Source organism: Bombina bombina, chromosome 2 (assembly GCF_027579735.1).
Source record: "Bombina bombina isolate aBomBom1 chromosome 2, aBomBom1.pri, whole genome shotgun sequence".
Classification (NCBI taxonomy): Eukaryota; Metazoa; Chordata; class Amphibia; order Anura; family Bombinatoridae; genus Bombina; species Bombina bombina.
Genome location: NC_069500.1, coordinates 1252054952 through 1252074113, shown reverse-complemented (window position 1 = coordinate 1252074113; position 19162 = coordinate 1252054952). Strand labels below are relative to the sequence as shown.

Here is a 19162-nt window from a genome sequence, read left to right as displayed (position 1 = left end):
CATTCAAGCATCCAAATCTAATTTCTCTGCAACTGACTGACTGGAGATTGAACGCTTGATTTTATCAAAGCGGGGTTTCTCTGAGTCGGTCATAGATACCTTGATTCAGGCTCGAAAGCCTGTCACCAGGAAGATCTATCATAAGATATGGCGTAAATATATTTTTTGGTGCGAATCCAAAGGCTACTCATGGAGTAAGATCAGGATTCCTAGGATTTTGTCTTTTCTCCTAGAAGTATTGGAGAAAGGATTGTCCACTAGTTCCTTAAAGGTACAGATATCTGCTTTGTCTATTCTGTTGCACAAGCGTCTGGCAGATGTCCCAGACATTCTGTTTTTTTGTCAGGCTTTAGTTAGAATTCAGCCTGTGTTTAAACCTGTTGCTCCGCCATGGAGTCTAAATTTAGTTCTTAAAGTTCTTCAGGGGGTTCCGTTTGAACCCATGCATTCCATAGATATTAAGCTTCTATCTTGGAAAGTTCTGTTTCTAGTTGCTATCTCTTCAGCTCGAAGAGTTTCTGAACTATCTGCATTACAATGTGACTCGCCTTATCTTGTTTTCCATGCTGATAAAACTGGGTTCCTCCCTAAGGTTGTTTCTAACAGGAATATCAATCAGGAAATTGTTGTTCCTTCTCTGTGTCCTAATCCTTCTTCTAAGAAGGAACGTCTGTTGCACAACTTGGACGTGGTTCGTGCCTTGAAGTTTTATTTGCAGGCAACCAAAGATATTCGCCAATCATCTTCTTTGTTTGTTGTCTATTCTGGAAAGCGTAGAGGTCAAAAGGCTACGGCTACCTCTCTTTCCTTTTGGCTGAAAAGCATCATCCGTTTGGACAGCAGCCTCCTGAAAGAATTACAGCTCACTCCACTAGAGCGGTGGCTTCCACATGGGCTTTTAAAAATGATGCTTCTGTTGAACAGATTTGTAAGGCTGCGACTTGGTCTTCGCTTCATACCTTTCCAAATTTTACAAATTTGATACTTTTGCTTCTTCGGAGGCTATTTTTGGGAGAAAGGTTTTGCAAGCAGTGGTGCCTTCCGTTTAGGTTCCTGTCTTGTCGCTCCCTTCATCCGTGTCCTAAAGCTTTGGTATTGGTATCCCACAAGTTAGGATGAATCTGTGGACTCGGTACATCTTGCAAAAGAAAACAAAATTTATGCTTACCTGATAAGCATAGGCCCGCCCTGTCTATTCAAGACAGATAGTATTTCTCTTGTAAGATGTATCGAGTCCACTGATTCATCCATACTTGTGGGATATTCTCCTTCCCAACAGGAAGTGGCAAAGAGAGCACCCACAGCAGAGCTGTCCATATAGCTCCTCCCTTAGCTCCACCCCCAGTCATTCTCTTTGCCTGCTTAACTGCTAGGAAGGGTACAGTGAGTGTGGTGACAAAAATGTTAGTTTTTATTTTCTCAAGCAAAAGTTTATTTTAAATGGTACCGGTGTGTACTATTCACTCTCTGGCAGAAAAAGGATGAAGATTTCTGCAAGGAGGATGATGATCTTAGCACTTTGTAACTAAGATCCACTGCTGTTCTCACAAGGGCTGAAGAGTACAGGAAAACTTTAGTTGGGGGAACGGTTTGCATGCTAAGCTGCATTGAGGTATGTTTAGTCTATTTTTTTCTAGACAGACTGTGATAATTCTAGAAAAGGCTGGCAATATCCCCATGAGGGAAGGGTAAGCTGTATTCAGACACTTAGTAGGAATCCCAGCTTGCATAAAGGGCTCATTGGTTACTGGTGACACTGTTAGGAAAAAAGTTTTTTTCATTGCAAACATAACGTTTTTTGAGGGACTTTAAGGGGTCATTGTGGCTTATTTATGGGTTATTAACCCACATGGATAGTTTAGAAACACTCCGGTGTGTTTCTTTTAGACCCATAACAGGTGGGTGAGGTGGGAGGGGCCTATTTTCGCGCCTCAGACATCCAGCTGCTTCTCCAGAGGGTCCTGCTGTGTTTGAGGGCTTAAAATAAGTTTTTTCCCCACAAATCTTTCCTAAAGGGCAGGTAGGCGCCACAGCAGAGCTGTGGCAAGGTGCTGAACGTTTTTTACCGGTTATTGACGTTTTGTCAATCCGGTTTTTACATTAAGGGGTTAATCGTTTATTTGTCTAGCTGTGCAATCTTACTAAGGCTTTATGATGCTACTGTAAAAATTTCGTAAAGTTTACTGCTTTTTTACACTGTTTTGCAGAGTTTGTGCATCTTTTTTTCTCTTAAAGGCACAGTACCGTTTTTCAAGCTTGCTTGTTTCATTACTAGCCTGTTTAACATGTCTGACATCAAGGAAAATCCTTGTTCAATGTGTTTAGAAGCCATTGTGGAACCCCCTCTTAGAATGTGTCCCACTTGCACTGATATATCTATAAATTATAAAGATCATATTTTAGCACTTAAAAATATAGCAATAGATGATTCTCAGACAGAAGGAAATGAGGGTTTGCCATCTAGCTCTCCCCAAGTGTCACAACCAGTAACGCCCGCACAAGTGAGGCAAAGTACCTCTAGTGCGTCAAATTCATTTACTTTACAAGACATGGCCACAGTTATGAATAAAACCCTCACAGAAGTTTTCTCTAAACTGCCTGGTTTACAAGGAAAGCGTGACAGCTCTGGGTTAAGAACAAATGCTGAGCCGTCTGACGCTTTAGTAGCCCTATCTGATATACCCTCACAATGTTCTGAAGTAGGGGTAAGGGATTTGTTATCTGAGGGAGAGATTTCTGATTCAGGAAAGACAGATTCTGATATGACGGCCTTTAAATTTAAGCTTGGACACCTCCGCTTATTGCTCAGGGAGGTATTAGCTACTCTAGATGATTGTGACCCTATACTGGTTACAGAGAAATTGTGTAAAATGGACAGATACTTAGAGGTTCCTGTTTGCACTGATGTTTTTCCAGTCCCTAAGAGGATTGTGAATATTGTTACTAAGGAGTGGGATAAACCAGGTATTCCGTTCGCTCCCCCTCCTGTTTTTAATAAAGGTTTCCCATATCTGACACCATGCGGGACTCGTGGCAGACGATTCCTAAGGTGGAGGGAGCTGTTTCTACTCTTGCTAAGCGTACAACTATACCTATCGAAGATAGTTGTGCTTTCAAAGATCCTATGGATAAAAAATTAGAGGGTCTCCTGAAGAAAATTTTTGTTCATCAAGGTTTTCTTCTCCAACCTATTGCGTGCATTGTTCCTGTAACTACTGCAGCTGCTTTCTGGTTCGAGGCTCTAGAAGAGGCTCTTCAGATGGAGACTCCATTAGAGGATATTATGAATAGAATTAAGGCCCGTAAGTTGGCTAATTCTTTCATTACAGAAGCCGCTTTCCAACTGGCTAAATTAGCGGCAAAGAGTTCAGGTTTTGCCATTTTAGCATGCAGGGCGTTATGGCTTAAGTCCTGGTCTGCTGATGTATCATCAAAATCTAAATTTTTGAACATCGCTTTCAAAGGAAAGACCCTATTCGGGCCTGAACTGAAAGAGATTATTTCAGACATCACTGGAGGGAAAGGCCATACCCTACCTCAGGATAAAACAAATAAAATGAGGACCAAACAAAATAATTTTCGTCCTTTCGGAACTTCAAGGGTGGTCCCGCTTCAGCTTCCTCTGCTGCAAAGCAAGAGGGGAATTGTGCCCAATCCAAATCAGTCTGGAGACCTAACCAGGCTTGGAACAAAGGTAAACAGGCCAAGAAGCCTGCAGCTGCCTCTAAAAGAGCATGAAGGGGTAGCCCCCGACCCGGGACCGGATCTAGTAGGGGGCAGACTCTCTCTCTTCGCTCAGGCTTGGGCAAGAGATGTCCACGATTCCTGGGCTTTAGAAATTGTGTCCCAGGGATATCTTCTGGACCTCAAAGACTCCCCCCCAAGGGGGAGATTTCACATTTCTCAATTGTCTGCAAACCAGACAAAGAGAGAGGCGTTCTTACGCTGTGTAGAAGACCTGCATACCATGGGAGTGATCCGCCCAGTTCCAAAAGCGGAACAAGGGCTATGGTTTTACTCATACCTGTTTGTGGTTCCCAAAAAGGAGGGAACTTTCAGACCAATCTTGGATCTCAAAATTCTAAACAAGTTCCTCAGAGTACCATCATTCAAGATGGAGACTATTCAGACTATTCTACCTCTGATCCAGGAGGGTCAATATATGACTACCGTGGATTTAAAGGATGTGTATCTACACATCCCTATTCACAGAGATCATCATCAATTCCTCAGATTCGCCTTTCTGGACAGGCATTACCAGTTTGTGGCCCTTCCCTTCGGGTTGGCCACGGCTCCCAGAATTTTCACAAAGGTGCTAGGGTCCCTTTTGGCGGTTTTAAGACCGCGGGGCATAGCACTGGCGCCTTATCTAGACGACATCTTAATTCAGGCGTCGACTTTCCAGCTAGCCAAGTCTCACACGGACATCGTGTTGGCTTTTCTGAGATCTCACGGGTGGAAGGTGAACATAAAAAAGAGTTCTCTCTTCCCTCTCACAAGAGTCTCCTTCCTAGGGACTCTTATAGACTTGGTAGAAATGAAAATATTTCTGACGGAGGTCAGAAAATCAAAACTCTTAACCACTTGCAGAGCTCTTCATTCCATTCCTCGGCTATCAGAGGCTCAGTGTATGGAGGTAATCGGACTCATGGTAGCGACAATGGACATAGTTCCTTTTGCCCGCCTACAACTCAGACCACTGCAACTATGCATGCTCAAACAGTGGAATGGGGATTATGCAGATTTATCTCCTCAACTGCATCTGGACCAAGAGACCAGAGATTCTCTTCTCTGGTGGTTGTCTCAGGACCACCTGTCTCTGGGAATGTGTTTCTGCAGGCCAGAGTGGCTCATAGTAACGACAGATGCCAGCCTGCTAGGCTGGGGTGCAGTCTGGAACTCCCTGAAAGCACAGGGCTTATGGTCTCGGGAGGAAACTCTCCTCCCGATAAACATTCTAGAACTGAGAGCGATATTCGATGCGTTTCAGGCGTGGCCTCAGCTAGCTGCGGACAAATTCATCAGATTTCAGTCGGACAACATCACGACTGTAGCTTATATCAATCATCAAGGAGGAACACGGAGTTCTCTAGTGATGATGGAGGTAACCAAAATAATCCGATGGGCGGAGGATCACTCTTGCCATCTCTCAGCAATCCATATCCCAGGGGTAGAGAACTGGGAGGTGGATTTCCTAAGTCGTCAGACTTTTTATCCAGGGGAGTGGGAGCTCCATCCGGAGGTATTTGCCCAGCTGACTCAGCTATGGGGCACACCAGAATTGGATCTGATGGCGTCTCGGCAGAACGCCAAACTTCCTCGTTATGGGTCCAGATCCCGGGATCCCCAGGCGGTACTGATAGATGCTCTAGCAGTGCCCTGGTCTTCCAATCTGGCCTATGTATTTCCACCGTTTCCTCTCCTTCCACGTCTGGTTGCCAGAATCAAGCAGGAGAGAGCTTTGGTGATTCTGATAGCACCTGCGTGGCCGCAGGACTTGGTATGCAGACCTAGTGGACATGTCATCGGTTCCACCGTGGACTCTGCCAATTAGGCAGGACCTTCTAATCCAAGGTCCTTTCAAGCATCCAAATCTAATTTCTCTGCGTCTGACTGCTTGGAGATTGAACGCCTGATTTTATCAAAGCGTGGTTTCTCTGAGTCGGTCATTGATACCCTGATTCAAGCTAGAAAGCCTGTCACCAGGAAAATCTATCATAAGATTTGGCACAAATATTTTTATTGGTGTGAATCTAAGGGTTACTCATTGAGTAAGATTAGGATTCCTAGAATATTGTCTTTTCTCCAAGAAGGATTGGAGAAGGGATTATCAGCTAGCTCCTTAAAAGGACAGATTTCTGCATTGTCTATTCTTTTACACAAGCGTCTGGCAGATGTCTGAGTTATCTGCTTTACAGTGTGATTCACCTTATCTTGTTTTCCATGCAGATAAGGTGGTTTTACGTACCAAACCTGGATTCCTTCCTAAGGTTGTTTCTAATAGGAATATCAATCAGGAAATTGTTGTTCCTTCGCTGTGTCCTAATCCTTCTGCAAAGAAGGAACGTCTGTTGCACAATCTTGATGTGGTTCGTGCTTTAAAGTTCTACTTACAAGCAACCAAAGATTTCCGTCAAACATCTTCATTGTTTGTTATCTATTCTGGTAAGCGGAGAGGTCAAAAGGCTACGGCTACCTCTTTCTTTTTGGCTGAAAAGCATCATCCGTTTGGCTTATGAGACTGCTGGCCAGCAGCCTCCTGAATGAATTACTGCTCATTCTACTAGAGCAGTGGCTTCCACATGGGCTTTTAAAAATGAGGCTTCTGTTGAACAGATTTGTAAGGCGGCGACTTGGTCTTCGCTTCATACTTTTTCCAAATTTTACAAATTCGATACTTTCGGAGGCTATTTTTGGGAGAAAGGTTCTACAAGCGGTGATGCCTTCCGTTTAAGGTACCTGTCTTGTCCCTCCCTTCATCCGTGTCCTAAAGCTTTGGTATCCCACAAGTATGGATGAATCCGTGGACTCGATACATCTTACAAGAGAAAACAGAATTTATGCTTACCTGATAAATTTCTTTCTCTTGTGATGTATCGAGTCCACGGTCCGCCCTGTCTGTTTAAGACAGGTAGTATATTTTTATTTGAAAAACTTCAGTCACCTCTGCACCCTATAGTTTCTCCTTTTTCTTACTAGCCTTCAGTCGAATGACTGGAGGGGTGGAGCTAAGGGAGGAGCTATATGGACAGCTCTGCTGTGGGTGCTCTCTTTGCCACTTCCTGTTGGGAAGGAGAATATCCCAGAAGTATGGATGAATCCGTGGACTCGATACATCACAAGAGAGAAATTTATCAGGTAAGCATAAATTCTGTTTTTTTATGTAAACTTCAGTCACCTCTGCACCTTATAGTTTCTCCTTTTCTTCTTTGGCCTTCGGTCGAATGACTGGGGGGTGGAGTTAAGGGGGGAGCTATATAGACAGCTCTGCTGTGGTGCTCTCTTTGCTACTTCCTGTCAGGAAGGACAATATCCCACAAGTTAGGATGAATACGTGGACTCGGTACATCGCAAAAGAAAGAAATTTATCAGGTAAGCATAAATTTTGTTTTCTTAAGTAAGATGATGAGAGTTCATAGATGTCCATAACATGTGGGATATATTTCCTGTCACTAGGAGGAGGTCAAACCCCTCACAAGAACTTTAATCCCTCCCATTTCCTCTCCCCACTCCAGTTTTTTTCTTGGCCTCCGAGGAGAGGTGGAGAGAGGTGCTCTGCAAGCAAAATTTTATTGTTTTTTATCTAATCATTTCTTGGGACCTCAGACTCCATCTTCACTCAGGGAAAATGTATTCAAGATTCTGAGTGAAGCAGGGGTAAAAGAATACCTCAGTTTTGGCATGTCAGTGCCCTCATGGGCTAATCTCTCTGTTTTTATTGCCCTCAGCCGCACTGGGACCCATCCCTTAGCTTCCATCTTAGGGGTTGCTGGTATATCTGCAAGTATCCTCTGCAGTATATTTATTGCACTGGATGGGCTCTCTACTGAATTAGCATTCTGTGAGGGAGAAAGCCCTCAGCAAGCTGTTTAAATACAGTGGAGGTGGGTTGCAGTCCAGGTAAGTGACTCTAAACATAGCCCAGGAACTGTCAAATAGTACTCTCCTTTATATAGGTACTACATAGTTGGGATTCTCAGCCTTTACACATAGTGCTTAACACCAAAAATTATGGAATTCAGAGTTAAAATCCCTCTTATTTCATTGACCTATTACCCCTTAGCAACCCTGAGTATGTTTTTGACATGGGTTCACCATTTTTCCTCACAAAATAGCTCATTATCGATGCGGTTGGGAACACAACTGAGGTTTTTTTTTATTAACTTTTACATGTTGTGTGTTATGGTGTTTTTACTCACAGGCTTTGGCCTGTACATCGTTCAGAAGTTAAGCGCCCCCTTTGGCGCCCTTTCTTTCTCCCTCACCGGATCTCCAACTGATTGAAAATTTACCCAGGGACTTCCAAGCTATCTGCACCCATTTTTAACACATTACCCTAATAGAAACTGCCAAGGGGGTGGGTAATACATTTTTTGTGGGGGTAATTCTTTTGGGTATTTCTCTGTCTTCTGGGGTTCTGAGGTGTCTCTTATAGGCTGTTTGTTGTATTTTGGGTAAATACACATTATTTAAAACTTTGGAATATATCTTTATTCCCAATTATTTGCAGTTTTGCTTATTATTTTGGAGTCATGTCTGTACCCACACCTAATATGACTGACCCATTAGAAGAGACTCCTAGGGAACATACTGCAGCCCAAAACTTTCTGCAGTCCATTATCTCTGTTAATTATGCAAAACTATTTCAGATTACGAAATTAACCAGTTATGTACTAATTGTTTCCCCCTTCTACAATTCACAACCCATAATCCTGTCCGTATGACTCCTGGCAGATATTTAGTGCCTATGTCTGTTTTTGTGGCTCAGTTGGCTTCCAGAGTTTAAACCAAGTCTACAAAAGACCATGACTGAGTTTTTGACGGCTATCCCCAAACCCAGTAAGCGAAAATCAGGAGATTTACCTCACGCCACCTGTAATACGCAGTGTTGTATTCCCCAGGCTCATTTACCACCAAGCTTACAAAGTTTTGACTCGGCTGAGTCTCTTTCTGAGGGTGAAATCTACTCTGAGGACCATGATCCTATAAATGAGCCAGAGGATGATTCCACGTTTTAGATTTAAAGTGAACCATATCTACTTCCTGAGGGTTTGAATACCTTAGAGCTATTAGAACCAAAATCCAGAGGATTACAAGCCTGTAAATAAATTGAATCAAGTTTTTAAAGCTCCATCCATGGTGCCTAAGACCTTTTTGAAGCGCCAGACAAATCCAACTGCATTAAAATCCTTAAGATTATTTCATTTGTGATGCAGTCTTTGACAGCATGAAAAGTGATATAAAAAATATGGTCCTTTCACTCCCTAGAGATCAAAAGTCCCCATCCAACTAGAAGTCTGAATCCTCCAAGCCTTCCAGAAGCCTGGATCTTCTTGGTTTAAGAACAAACAGACCGAAAAGCCCAATTCAAATCAGAAATGTGCATGAAGGGACCAGATTTTCTGGTAGGGGCAGATTAGTTTGGTTTCAGAAGGCCTGTTCTCGATCAATTCAGGATCCCTGGGTTCTCAATATTATATGCCAGGGCTTTTGCATAGGCTTTCGCACCAGACCTCCCTGAGAACGATTTCATCTGTCTCATGTTCCAAAGGATCCTGTAAAAGAGGCTGCCTTTGATCAATGTGCTCACGATTTAGAGGACATGGGAGTGATCCAACCTGTTCCAATCTCTCAATAGAAACAGGGTTTCTATTCCAACCTCTTCATTGCTACAAAGAAGGAAGGCACCTACAGTCCTATCCTGGACCTAAAGACTCTGAACAAATTAGTTTGTGTACCCTCTTCCAAAATGAAAACGATATGTACCATGTTGCATCTAGTTCAGGAGGGTCAATTTATGACAACCATAGTCTTAAATGATGCATTTTCAGTTTCTAAGGTTTGCTTTTCTCAACAAGCATTACCAATTTGTGGTCCTCCCCTTCAGACTGGCCACCACCCCTTGCATTTTCACAAAGGTATTAGGGTCTCTCTTAGCAGTGATCAGAGCTCAAGGAATCTTTGTTGCCCCTCATTTGGATGATATTTTAGTTCAAGCTCAGTCTCTTTCTCTGGTTACTGCTTATACCCACATAATGGTATTTTTCATTCAGGAACAATGATGGGGAATCAATGTCCCCAAAAGTTCTTTATCACCAGCCACAACAGTGTTTTCTGGGAGTGATAATAGACTTGGTTCAAATGCTCTTATTTCTCACAGACCTTTACAGGACAAAACTTCAGACTGTCTGTCCTTCCCTACAGATGGCTCATTCTCCATCTGTAGCACAATGTATGGAAGTAGTGGGTCTTATGATTGCAGCGTCAGACGCAGTACCTTTTTGCTCGTTTTCATCTTCAGCCTCTCCAATTGTCCATGTGTCATGATCCGGTGTACATGCGCTCAGGACACAGACCCTCGGGCAGTGGTAGGGATTTGAAGACACCGACCCCTGACCAGGGGAAGAGTATCCTGGACGTGGATAGATGATATTCTGTGATTCATAGTTGCTAGAAGTTATTGTAGAATAAATGGAGAGTGCAACATTTGTATACAATATATTCTGAGTTCACTGTGACTTATAGTTAGTTAATAGAAGTAACTGCAGGATTCAATGAGAGAAAAATATAGCAAAGTGGAATGTTCAGGCTTCAGAGTAATCTGGTAAAAGATTGACACTTAGATGCAAACTAAGGATTGTTGCAGGTTCACAGTACATAATATTATATAAAGCTGTATGTCAGAGTTAAAGCACAGCTGCACAGGTACTTAGACAAGCTGCAAGTTTAGGCATTAATTACTGTTTGTGCATTTAGATGCAAACTTGGTTTGTTGCAGGTTCACAGTATATAATATTATAAAGAGCTGTATGTCAGTAATTAGCAGAGCAGCACAGGTGAAAGTTAAGTTTAAGGCATCAATTACTGTTTGAACATATATTGGAGAATCACATGAAAGCTTTTAATTGAACACATAGATGCAGAGTTCAGAATATGTTAACATATTTGCAGCAGGATATTTCAGCAATGACAACTTGTAGCAGAGAAATAGTTATAAAGTTCTGAGTAAGATGCTGTTGTAATTAGAGAGTGATGATAACCAAAAGTATGCTTGATTTATAATAAAGTTCTGAGTTTGTTAAGTAGCAGTGTCCAGGAAACAGAAAATGGAATTATTTGGATACTTGCGATTTGATGATTTTAGGCATTGGAATAGAAAATGCTGTAGGTTGAAATAGTTGGTAAATTCATACAGGAAACAGTCACAGACCTCTGTTGTTCAGGATCACACTTCAATGTTAATGCAAGGCACATTAGACCTGAGAAGGCTTAAAAAGAGGCTGAGGTAATCAGGTGCATGAATGATTAATGAGGCAGGCAGGCAGGCAAGCTGAATGTGAATACTGCCCAAATGCAGCAGTCAGAGAAGGATTTCTTAAAGGGATAGTGACATTAGGCTGAGATATGTTACACCATGCTTCCCCAGTGTTCATAGCATTGTTTCCATCTGGAACAGCAGATAGTTCAGTTCTTCAGTCAAACAATCTCTCTCATGGTGGAGGGAAAGTCCCTATTTGAACCTTGGAGCTTCTTTTCTTTGGCTTATCTGGATCATAGTAACTACAGACGCAAGTCTGATGGGTTGGGCCGCTGTTTTGGAGTCTCAAAGGGCGCATCCTAGAACTTTGTGCAAATCTTGGCCCCTTATAAAACAGGACAAGTTCATTTGATTCCAGTCAGACAACATCACTGCCGTGGCGTACATCAATCATTAGGGAGGGACTTGAAGTCCCTTAGCTATGCAAGACGTATCTCACATTCTGTCTTGGGCAGAGGAAAACCACTGCACCCCATCGGCCATTCACATTCCTGGAGTGAACAATTGGGAAGCAGAATACCAAAGTCTTCACTCCGTCCATCCAGGGGAATGGTCTCTTCATCAGGACGTGTTAGATCAATTAGTCCTGATGTGCAGTCTTCCAGAAATAGATCTCATGGCCAGGATTTAAGTGTGTGGGGAAGGCAAACTCCGGCCAGTGTCCAGGCCGAAGTCAGCAATCAGGATATCAGGCAGAGACAGTATCAAAAAGGTAGCCAAACTCAGGTCAGTGTCCAGGCCGAGGTCAGCAACAGAAAAGGCAGAAGTACAAAAGGATAATCCAGGAGACAGGTCACAGCAAGCCAGATGTCAATAACAGGATATATAATTTAATAAAAGCACACCCAGAAAGTAAAAGACAATCCTATACATGGATGCTGACAAGATGCAGCTGCTGATTAGTAAACTGCCTGCAGCTGGCAGGCAGGTGGAGCCAGAGAGCCAAGTACCGCATAAGTATAATCATGCAAACAAAAACACACAAAAAAGATGCTTTTTGAAGGAAAGTCTTTCAGGTCGCACTGTCCAGCAAATAAGAACTGCCATCATTTTGTCCCTGCTGGACTCTCAGCTTGGGTATGGTTTCCCACATGTAATGGACACCTATAGACTCTCATCATCTTACATTATCTTACAAAAGAAAACAGAATTTATACTTGCTGATAAAGTTATTTCTTTTGGGATGACAAGAGTCAATAGGACCTGCACGGGTTTTTGCTATATGAGCAACAGTTCTGATTTGCACCTCTTAACCCTGCTTTATGTCTTTCCTACCTAGTCTGTCTCTCTCCTCTGCTAGGCTATACGTAAACTTAGTGGGAAGAGGAGGTGAGAGCGATTAAAGCTCTTGTGAGGGTCCTTGACCTCCTAGTGGCAGGAAATATATCCCAAAAGAAAGAAATTTATCGGAAAGTATAAATTCTGTTATTGTTTGACTCCTCATTTGTATATATAATTTACTGTACTAAATAAGCATATATTGTTTGACTCCTTATTTGTATATATAATTAGTGTACCAAACAACATTAGTCGTTAACAGTCATATAATTATTGGATTATTTTATAGAAGGGAGGACCCACTTTACCAATGGTAAACCATAGGATGACTGTCTTTAAAGCTTCACGGCTTAGGTAGCTTGTTGTACTTTTAACCCAACTGGTGCCCCCAGGGCATATAAAGATTGCTGTGTAATGTACTCATTGTGGACGGGTTAAGCCGGCATGTCTATCTTTCAGCAGTTTCTATTTGTACGTGACCTATCATTCACATACATTTTCATACAAAGTGTGGAGTGTATGGGAACAAGTAGGAACTGCCTCAGGGTAATAGTGGTGGCTTCATCACCTGCACTGGCACAGGAGTGGCTCCTACAAAAATGCTTTTGTTTTACGCCTGTTGCTGCGAGCAGCTGCAGCAATAAATGTACATTTTTTAATTAACATCTAATCAATGCATTTTTGTTTTCTAAAGTTGACTTGCAACCATTTTCTTTTTTATTTAAAAAAATAAATTAAAAAAACTGCGTGTACGGACACATGACTGTGTATAAATACGTAAAGAAAGTTCAAAAATTTCACACACGGCGACATTTGGAGGCTTCAGCACTTTCTCAAGCTTGTAATTCACATTTAAAACAGGGTCAAATCTAAACACTTGACACTTGATCAACTTTGCAGCTGTATTTTATTGGTATGAGAAAAACAATGATTGCCTTAATAATAAAAATGTTAATAGTTTTATTTAACTAAAAAAAAAACATAACAATTTAAATTATTTATTTACCTAAAACAATAGCATATTTCATTTTTAATGCTTGCCCCTCCCTCCTCACACTTAGGTCCTTGTGCAGATCTATTCCACTCCAAACAATCTTCTATTCACTGAGCTTCTTAAAACTTAATATGGGTTGATTTTGTGTATCTATATTTGCAGGGGAGCAATGGCATTAAAGGGACAGTAAAGTCAAAATTAAACTTTCATGATTCAGAAAGAACATTCAATTTCTCCAACATAGGTGTGTCCGGTCCACGGCGTCATCCTTACTTGTGGGATATTCTCCTCCCCAACAGGAAATGGCAAAGAGCCCAGCAAAGCTGGCCATATAGTCCCTCCTAGGCTCCGCCTACCCCAGTCATTCTCTTTGCCGTTGCACAGGCAACATCTCCACGGAGATGGCTTAGAGTTTTTTGGTGTTTAAATGTAGTTTTTGTTCTTCAATCAAGAGTTTGTTATTTTAAAATAGTGCTGGTATGTACTATTTACTCTGAAACAGAAAAGAGATGAAGATTTCTGTTTGTAAGAGGAAAATGATTTTAGCAACCGTTACTAAAATCGATAGCTGTTTCCACACAGGACTGTTGAGATGAAGTAACTTCAGTTGGGGGAAACAGTGGGCAGACTTTGCTGCTTGAGGTATGACACATTTCTAACAAGACTCGGTAATGCTGGAAGCTGTCATTTTCTCTATGGGAACCGGTAAGCCATTTTCTTAGTTTAAGTAAAAGAATAAAGGGCTTCATTAGGGCTTAAAAAACTGGTAGACATTTTTCTGGGCTAAAACGATTACTTTACTAAGTATATTTGGCAGATTATTACTTTTAATAGTTGTTAAATCTTGGGGATTGTTTTAATAAAAACGGCAGGCACTGTATTGGACACCTTTTTCACTGGGGGCCTTTTCTAGTCATAGACAGAGCCTCATTTTCGCGCCTCTAATGCGCAGTTGTTTTTGGAAAGCATGGCATGCAGATGCATGTGTGAGGAGCTAAGAACCACTGAAAAAGCTTATAGAAGGCATCATTTGGTATCGTATTCCCCTCTGGGCTTGGTTGGGTCTCAGCAAAGCAGATACCTGGGACTGTATAGGGGTTAAATGTAAAAACGGCTCCGGTTCCGTTATTTTAAGGGTTAAAGCTTTCAAATTTGGTATGCAATACTTTTAAGGCTTTAAGTTACTGTGGTGAAATTTTGGTGAACAATTCCTTCATACTTTTTCACATATTCAGTAATAAAGTGTGTTCAGTTTAAAATTTAAAGGGACAGTAACGGTTTTATTGTAAAACGTTTTTTGTGCTTTGTTGACAAGTTTAAGCCTGTTTAACATGTCTGAACCATCAGATAACGATGTTCTATATGTATGAAAGCCAATGTGTCTCCCCATTTAAATATATGTGATATATTTGTGTCATAATGTCCAAACAAAGTAGGGATAATAATGCCATAGATTGATATTGCCCAAGATGTTTCCTCTAATGAGGGGAGTAAGCATGGTACTGCATCATCCCCTTCTGTGTCTACACCAGTTTTGTCCACACAAGAGGCCCCTAGTACATCTAGTGCGCCAATACTTATTACCATACAACAATTAATGGCTGTAATGGATAATTCTATTGCATGCATTTTTTCCAAAATGCCTACTTATCAGAGAAAGCGTGATTGCTCTGTTTTAAACACTGAAGAGCAAAAGGACGCTGATGATATCTGTTCTGACATACCCTCACACCTATCTGAAGGGGCCAGGAGGGAGGTTTTGTCTGAGGGAGAAATTTCAGATTCAGGGAAAATTTCTCAACAAGCAGAACCTGATATTGTAACTTTTAAATTTAAATTACAACATCTCCACGCACTACTTAAGGAGGTATTATCTACTCTGGATGATTGTGACAATTTGGTCATTCCAGAGAAATTAGGTAAGATGGACAAGTTCCTAGAGGTTCCGGTGCCCCCCGATGTTTTTCCTATACCCAAGCGGGTGGCGGACATAGTAAATAAGGAGTGGGAAAAGCCCGGCATACCTTTTGTCCTCCCCCTATATTTAAGAAATTATTTCCTATAGTCGACCCCAGAAAGGACTTATAGCATACAGTCCCCAAGGTCGAGGGGGCGGTTTCTACTCTAAACAAACGCACTTCTATTCCTATAGAAGATAGTTGTGCTTTCAAGATCCTATGGATTAAAGGTTAGAGGGTTTGCTTAAAAAGATGTTTGTTCAGCAAGGTTACCTTCTACAACCAATTTCATGCATTGTTCCTGTCACTACAGCTGCGTGTTTCTGGTTCGAAGAACTAGAAAAGTCGCTCAATAAAGAATCTTCGTACGAGGAGGTTTTGGACAGAGTTCAAGCTCTTAAATTGGCTAACTCTTTTATTTTAGATGCCGCTTTGCAATTAGCTAGATTAGCGGCGAATAATTCAGGGTTTGCTATCGTGGCGCGCAGAGCGCTTTTGCTTAACATCCCTTTCAAGGGTAAAACACTGTTTGGCCCTGACTTGAAAGAGATTATTTCAGACATCACTGGGGGAAAGGGCCACGCCCTTCCTCTGGATAGGTCTTTTAAGGCTAAAAATAAGCCAAATTTTCGTCCCTTTCGCAGAAACGGACCAGCCTCAAATTCTACACCCTCTAAGCAAGAGGGTAATACTTCTCAAACCAAGCCAGCCTGGAGGCCGATGCAAGGCTGGAACAAGGGTAAGCAGGCCAAGTCACCTGCCACTGCTACCAAAACAGCATGAAGTGTTGGCCCCCGATCTGGGAAGGATCTGGTGGGGGGCAGACTTTCTCTCTTTGCTCAGGCTGGGGCAAGAGATGTTCAGGATCCTTGGGCGCTAGAAATAGTTTCTCAAGGTTATCTCCTGGAATTCAGGGAACTACCCCCAAGGGGAAGGTTCCACGGGTCTCAATTATCTTCGAACAGGCATTCTTACACTGTGTAGAAGACCTGTTAAGCATGGGAGTGATTCATCCTGTTCCATTAGGAGAACAAGGGATGGGTTTTTACTCCAACCTGTTCATAATTCCCAAAAAAAGAGGGAACATTCAGACCTATTTTAGATCTCAAGATTCTAAACAAGTTTCTAAGGGTTTCATCGTTCAAAATGGAAACCATTCGAACGATCCTTCCTACCATCCAGGAAGGTCAATTCATGACCACGGTGGACTTAAAGGATGCGTACCTACGTATTCCTATCCACAAGGAACATTTTCGGTTCCTAAGGTTCGCCTTTCTGGACAAGCATTACCAGTTTGTGGCACTTCCATTCGGATTAGCCACTGCTCCAAGGATTTTCACAAGGGTACTAGGGTCCCTTCTAGCGGTGCTAAGACCAAGGGGCATTGCAGTAGTACCTTACTTGGACGACATCCTGATTCAAGTGTCGTCTCTGTCAAAAGCAAGGGCTCATACGGACATTGTCCTAGCCTTTCTCAGTTCTCACAGGTGGCAAGTGAACATAGAAAAAAGTTCTCTGTCCCCGTCAACAAGAGTTCCCTTCTTGGGAACAATAATAGTTTCCTTAGAAATGAAGGTTTTTCTGACAGAGGCCAGAAAATCAAAACTTCTAAGCTCTTGTCAGGTACTTCATTCTGTTCTTCTTCCTTCCATAGCGCAGTGCATGGAAGTAATAGGTTTGATGGTTGCGGCAATGGACATAGTTCCTTTTGCACGAATTCATCTAAGACCATTACACCTGTGCATGCTCAGACAGTGGAATGGGGATTATACAGACTTGTCTCCGACGATACAAGTAGATCAAATAACCAGAGATTCACTCCGTTGGTGGCTGACCCTGGACAACCTGTCACAGGGAATGAGCTTCCGCAGACCAGAGTAGGTCATTGTCACGACCAACGCCAGTCTGGTGGGCTGGGGCGCGGTCTGGGAACCCCTGAAAGCTCAGGGTCTATGGTTTCGGGAAGACTCTCTTCTCCCGATAAACATAATGGAATTGAGAGCGATATTCAATGCTCTCAAGGCTTGGCCTCGACTAGCAAAGGCCAAATTCATAAGGTTTCAATCAGACATAATGACGACTGTTACATATATCAACCATCAGGGGGTAACAAGGAGTTCCCTGGCGATGGAGGAGCATCCGGGGGAGTGGGAACTCCATCTGGAAATCTTTGCCCAAATAACTCAATTAGGGGGCATTCCAGACATGGTTCTGATGGCCTCTCGTCAGAACTTCATGGTCCCTTGTTACGGGTCCAAATCCAGGGATCCCAAGGCGACTCTATTGGATACAATAGTAGCACCTTGGATCTTCAACCTAGCTTATGTATTCCCACCGTTTCCTATCATTCCCAGGCTGGTAGCCAGGATCAATCTGGAGAGGGCTTCGGTGATCTTGATAGTTCCTGTGTGGCCACGCAGGACTTGGTATGCAGACCTGGTGAATGTGTCATCGGCTCCACCATGGAAGCTACCTTTGAGACAGGACCTTCTTATTCAGGGTCCATTCGAACATCCGAATCTGGTTTTCCTCCAACTGACTGCTTGGAGTTTGAACGCTTAATTTTATCAAAGCGTGGGTTTTCAGATTCTGTAATAGATACTCTTATTCAGGCTAGAAAGCCTGTAACTAGAAAAATTTACCATAATATATGGAAAAAATATATCTGTTGGTGTGAATCTAAAGGATTCCCATGGAACAAGATAAAAATTCCTAAGATTCTTTCCTTTCTACAAGAAGGTTTGGAGAAAGGATTTTCTGCGAGTTCTCTGAAGGGACAGATCTCTGCTTTATCTGTTTTACTTCACAAAAGGCTGGCAGCTGTGCCAGACGTTTAAGCGTTTGTTCAGGCTCTGGTTAGAATCAAGCCTGTTTACAGACCTTTGACTCTTCCCTGGAGTCTTAATCTAGTTCTTTCAGTTCTTCAAGGGGTTCCGTTTGAACCCTTACATTCCGTAGATATTAAGTTATTATCTTGGAAAGTTTTGTTTTAGGTTGCAATTTCTTCCGCTAGAAGAGTTTCTGAGTTATCTGCTCTGCAGTGTTCTCCGCCCTATCTGGTCCATGCAGATAAGGTGGTTTTACGTACTGAGCCTGGTTTTCTTCCGAAGGTTGTTTCCAACAAAAATATTAACCAGGAGATAGTTGTACCTTCTTTGTGTCCGAATCCAGTTTCATAGAAGGAACGTTTGTTACACAATTTGGACGTTGTCCGTGCTCTAAAATTCTATTTAGAGGCTACTGAAGATTTTAGACAAACATCTTCTTTGTTGGTTGTTTATTCTGGTTAAAGGAGAGGTAAAAAAGCAACTTCTACCTCTCTTTCCTTTTGGTTTAAAAGCATCATCAGATTGGCTTTTGAGACTGCCGGACGGCAGCCTCCTGAAAGTATCACAGCTCACTCCACTAGGGCTGTGGCTTCCACATGGGCCTTCAAGAATGAGGTTCCTGTTGACCAAATTTTTTAAATTATATACTTTTGCTTCTTCGGAGGCTATTTTTGGGAGAAAGGTTTTGCAAGCCGTGGTGCCTTCCGTTTGGGTGACCTGATTTGCTCCCTCCCTTCATCCGTGTCCTAAAGCTTTGGTATTGGTTCCCACAAGTAAGGATGACGCCGTGGACCGGACACACCTATGTTGGAGAAAACAGAATTTATGCTTACCTGATAAATTACTTTCTCCAACGGTGTGTCCGGTCCACGGCCCGCCCTGGTTTTTTAATCAGGTCTGATGAATTATTTTCTCTAACTACAGTCACCACGTTACCATATGGTTTCTCCTATATATATTTCCTCCTGTCCGTCGGTCGAATGACTGGGGTAGGCGGAGCCTAGGAGGGACTATATGGCCAGCTTTGCTGGGCTCTTTGCCATTTCCTGTTGGGGAGGAGAATATC

At 42.4% G+C, this 19162-nt stretch overlaps 1 protein-coding gene across 1 annotated transcript in view; it reads left to right on the top strand.

The window, feature by feature from the left end:
• TBC1D1 (TBC1 domain family member 1) overlaps positions 1 to 19162 on the top strand; it is an 872759-nt gene that overhangs the window by 624755 nt on the left and 228842 nt on the right. The window contains exon 12 of the mRNA XM_053700277.1: positions 8489 to 8676. Within this exon, the coding sequence (XP_053556252.1) occupies positions 8489 to 8676 (188 nt within the window). The remainder of the gene's footprint in view (positions 1 to 8488; positions 8677 to 19162) is intronic.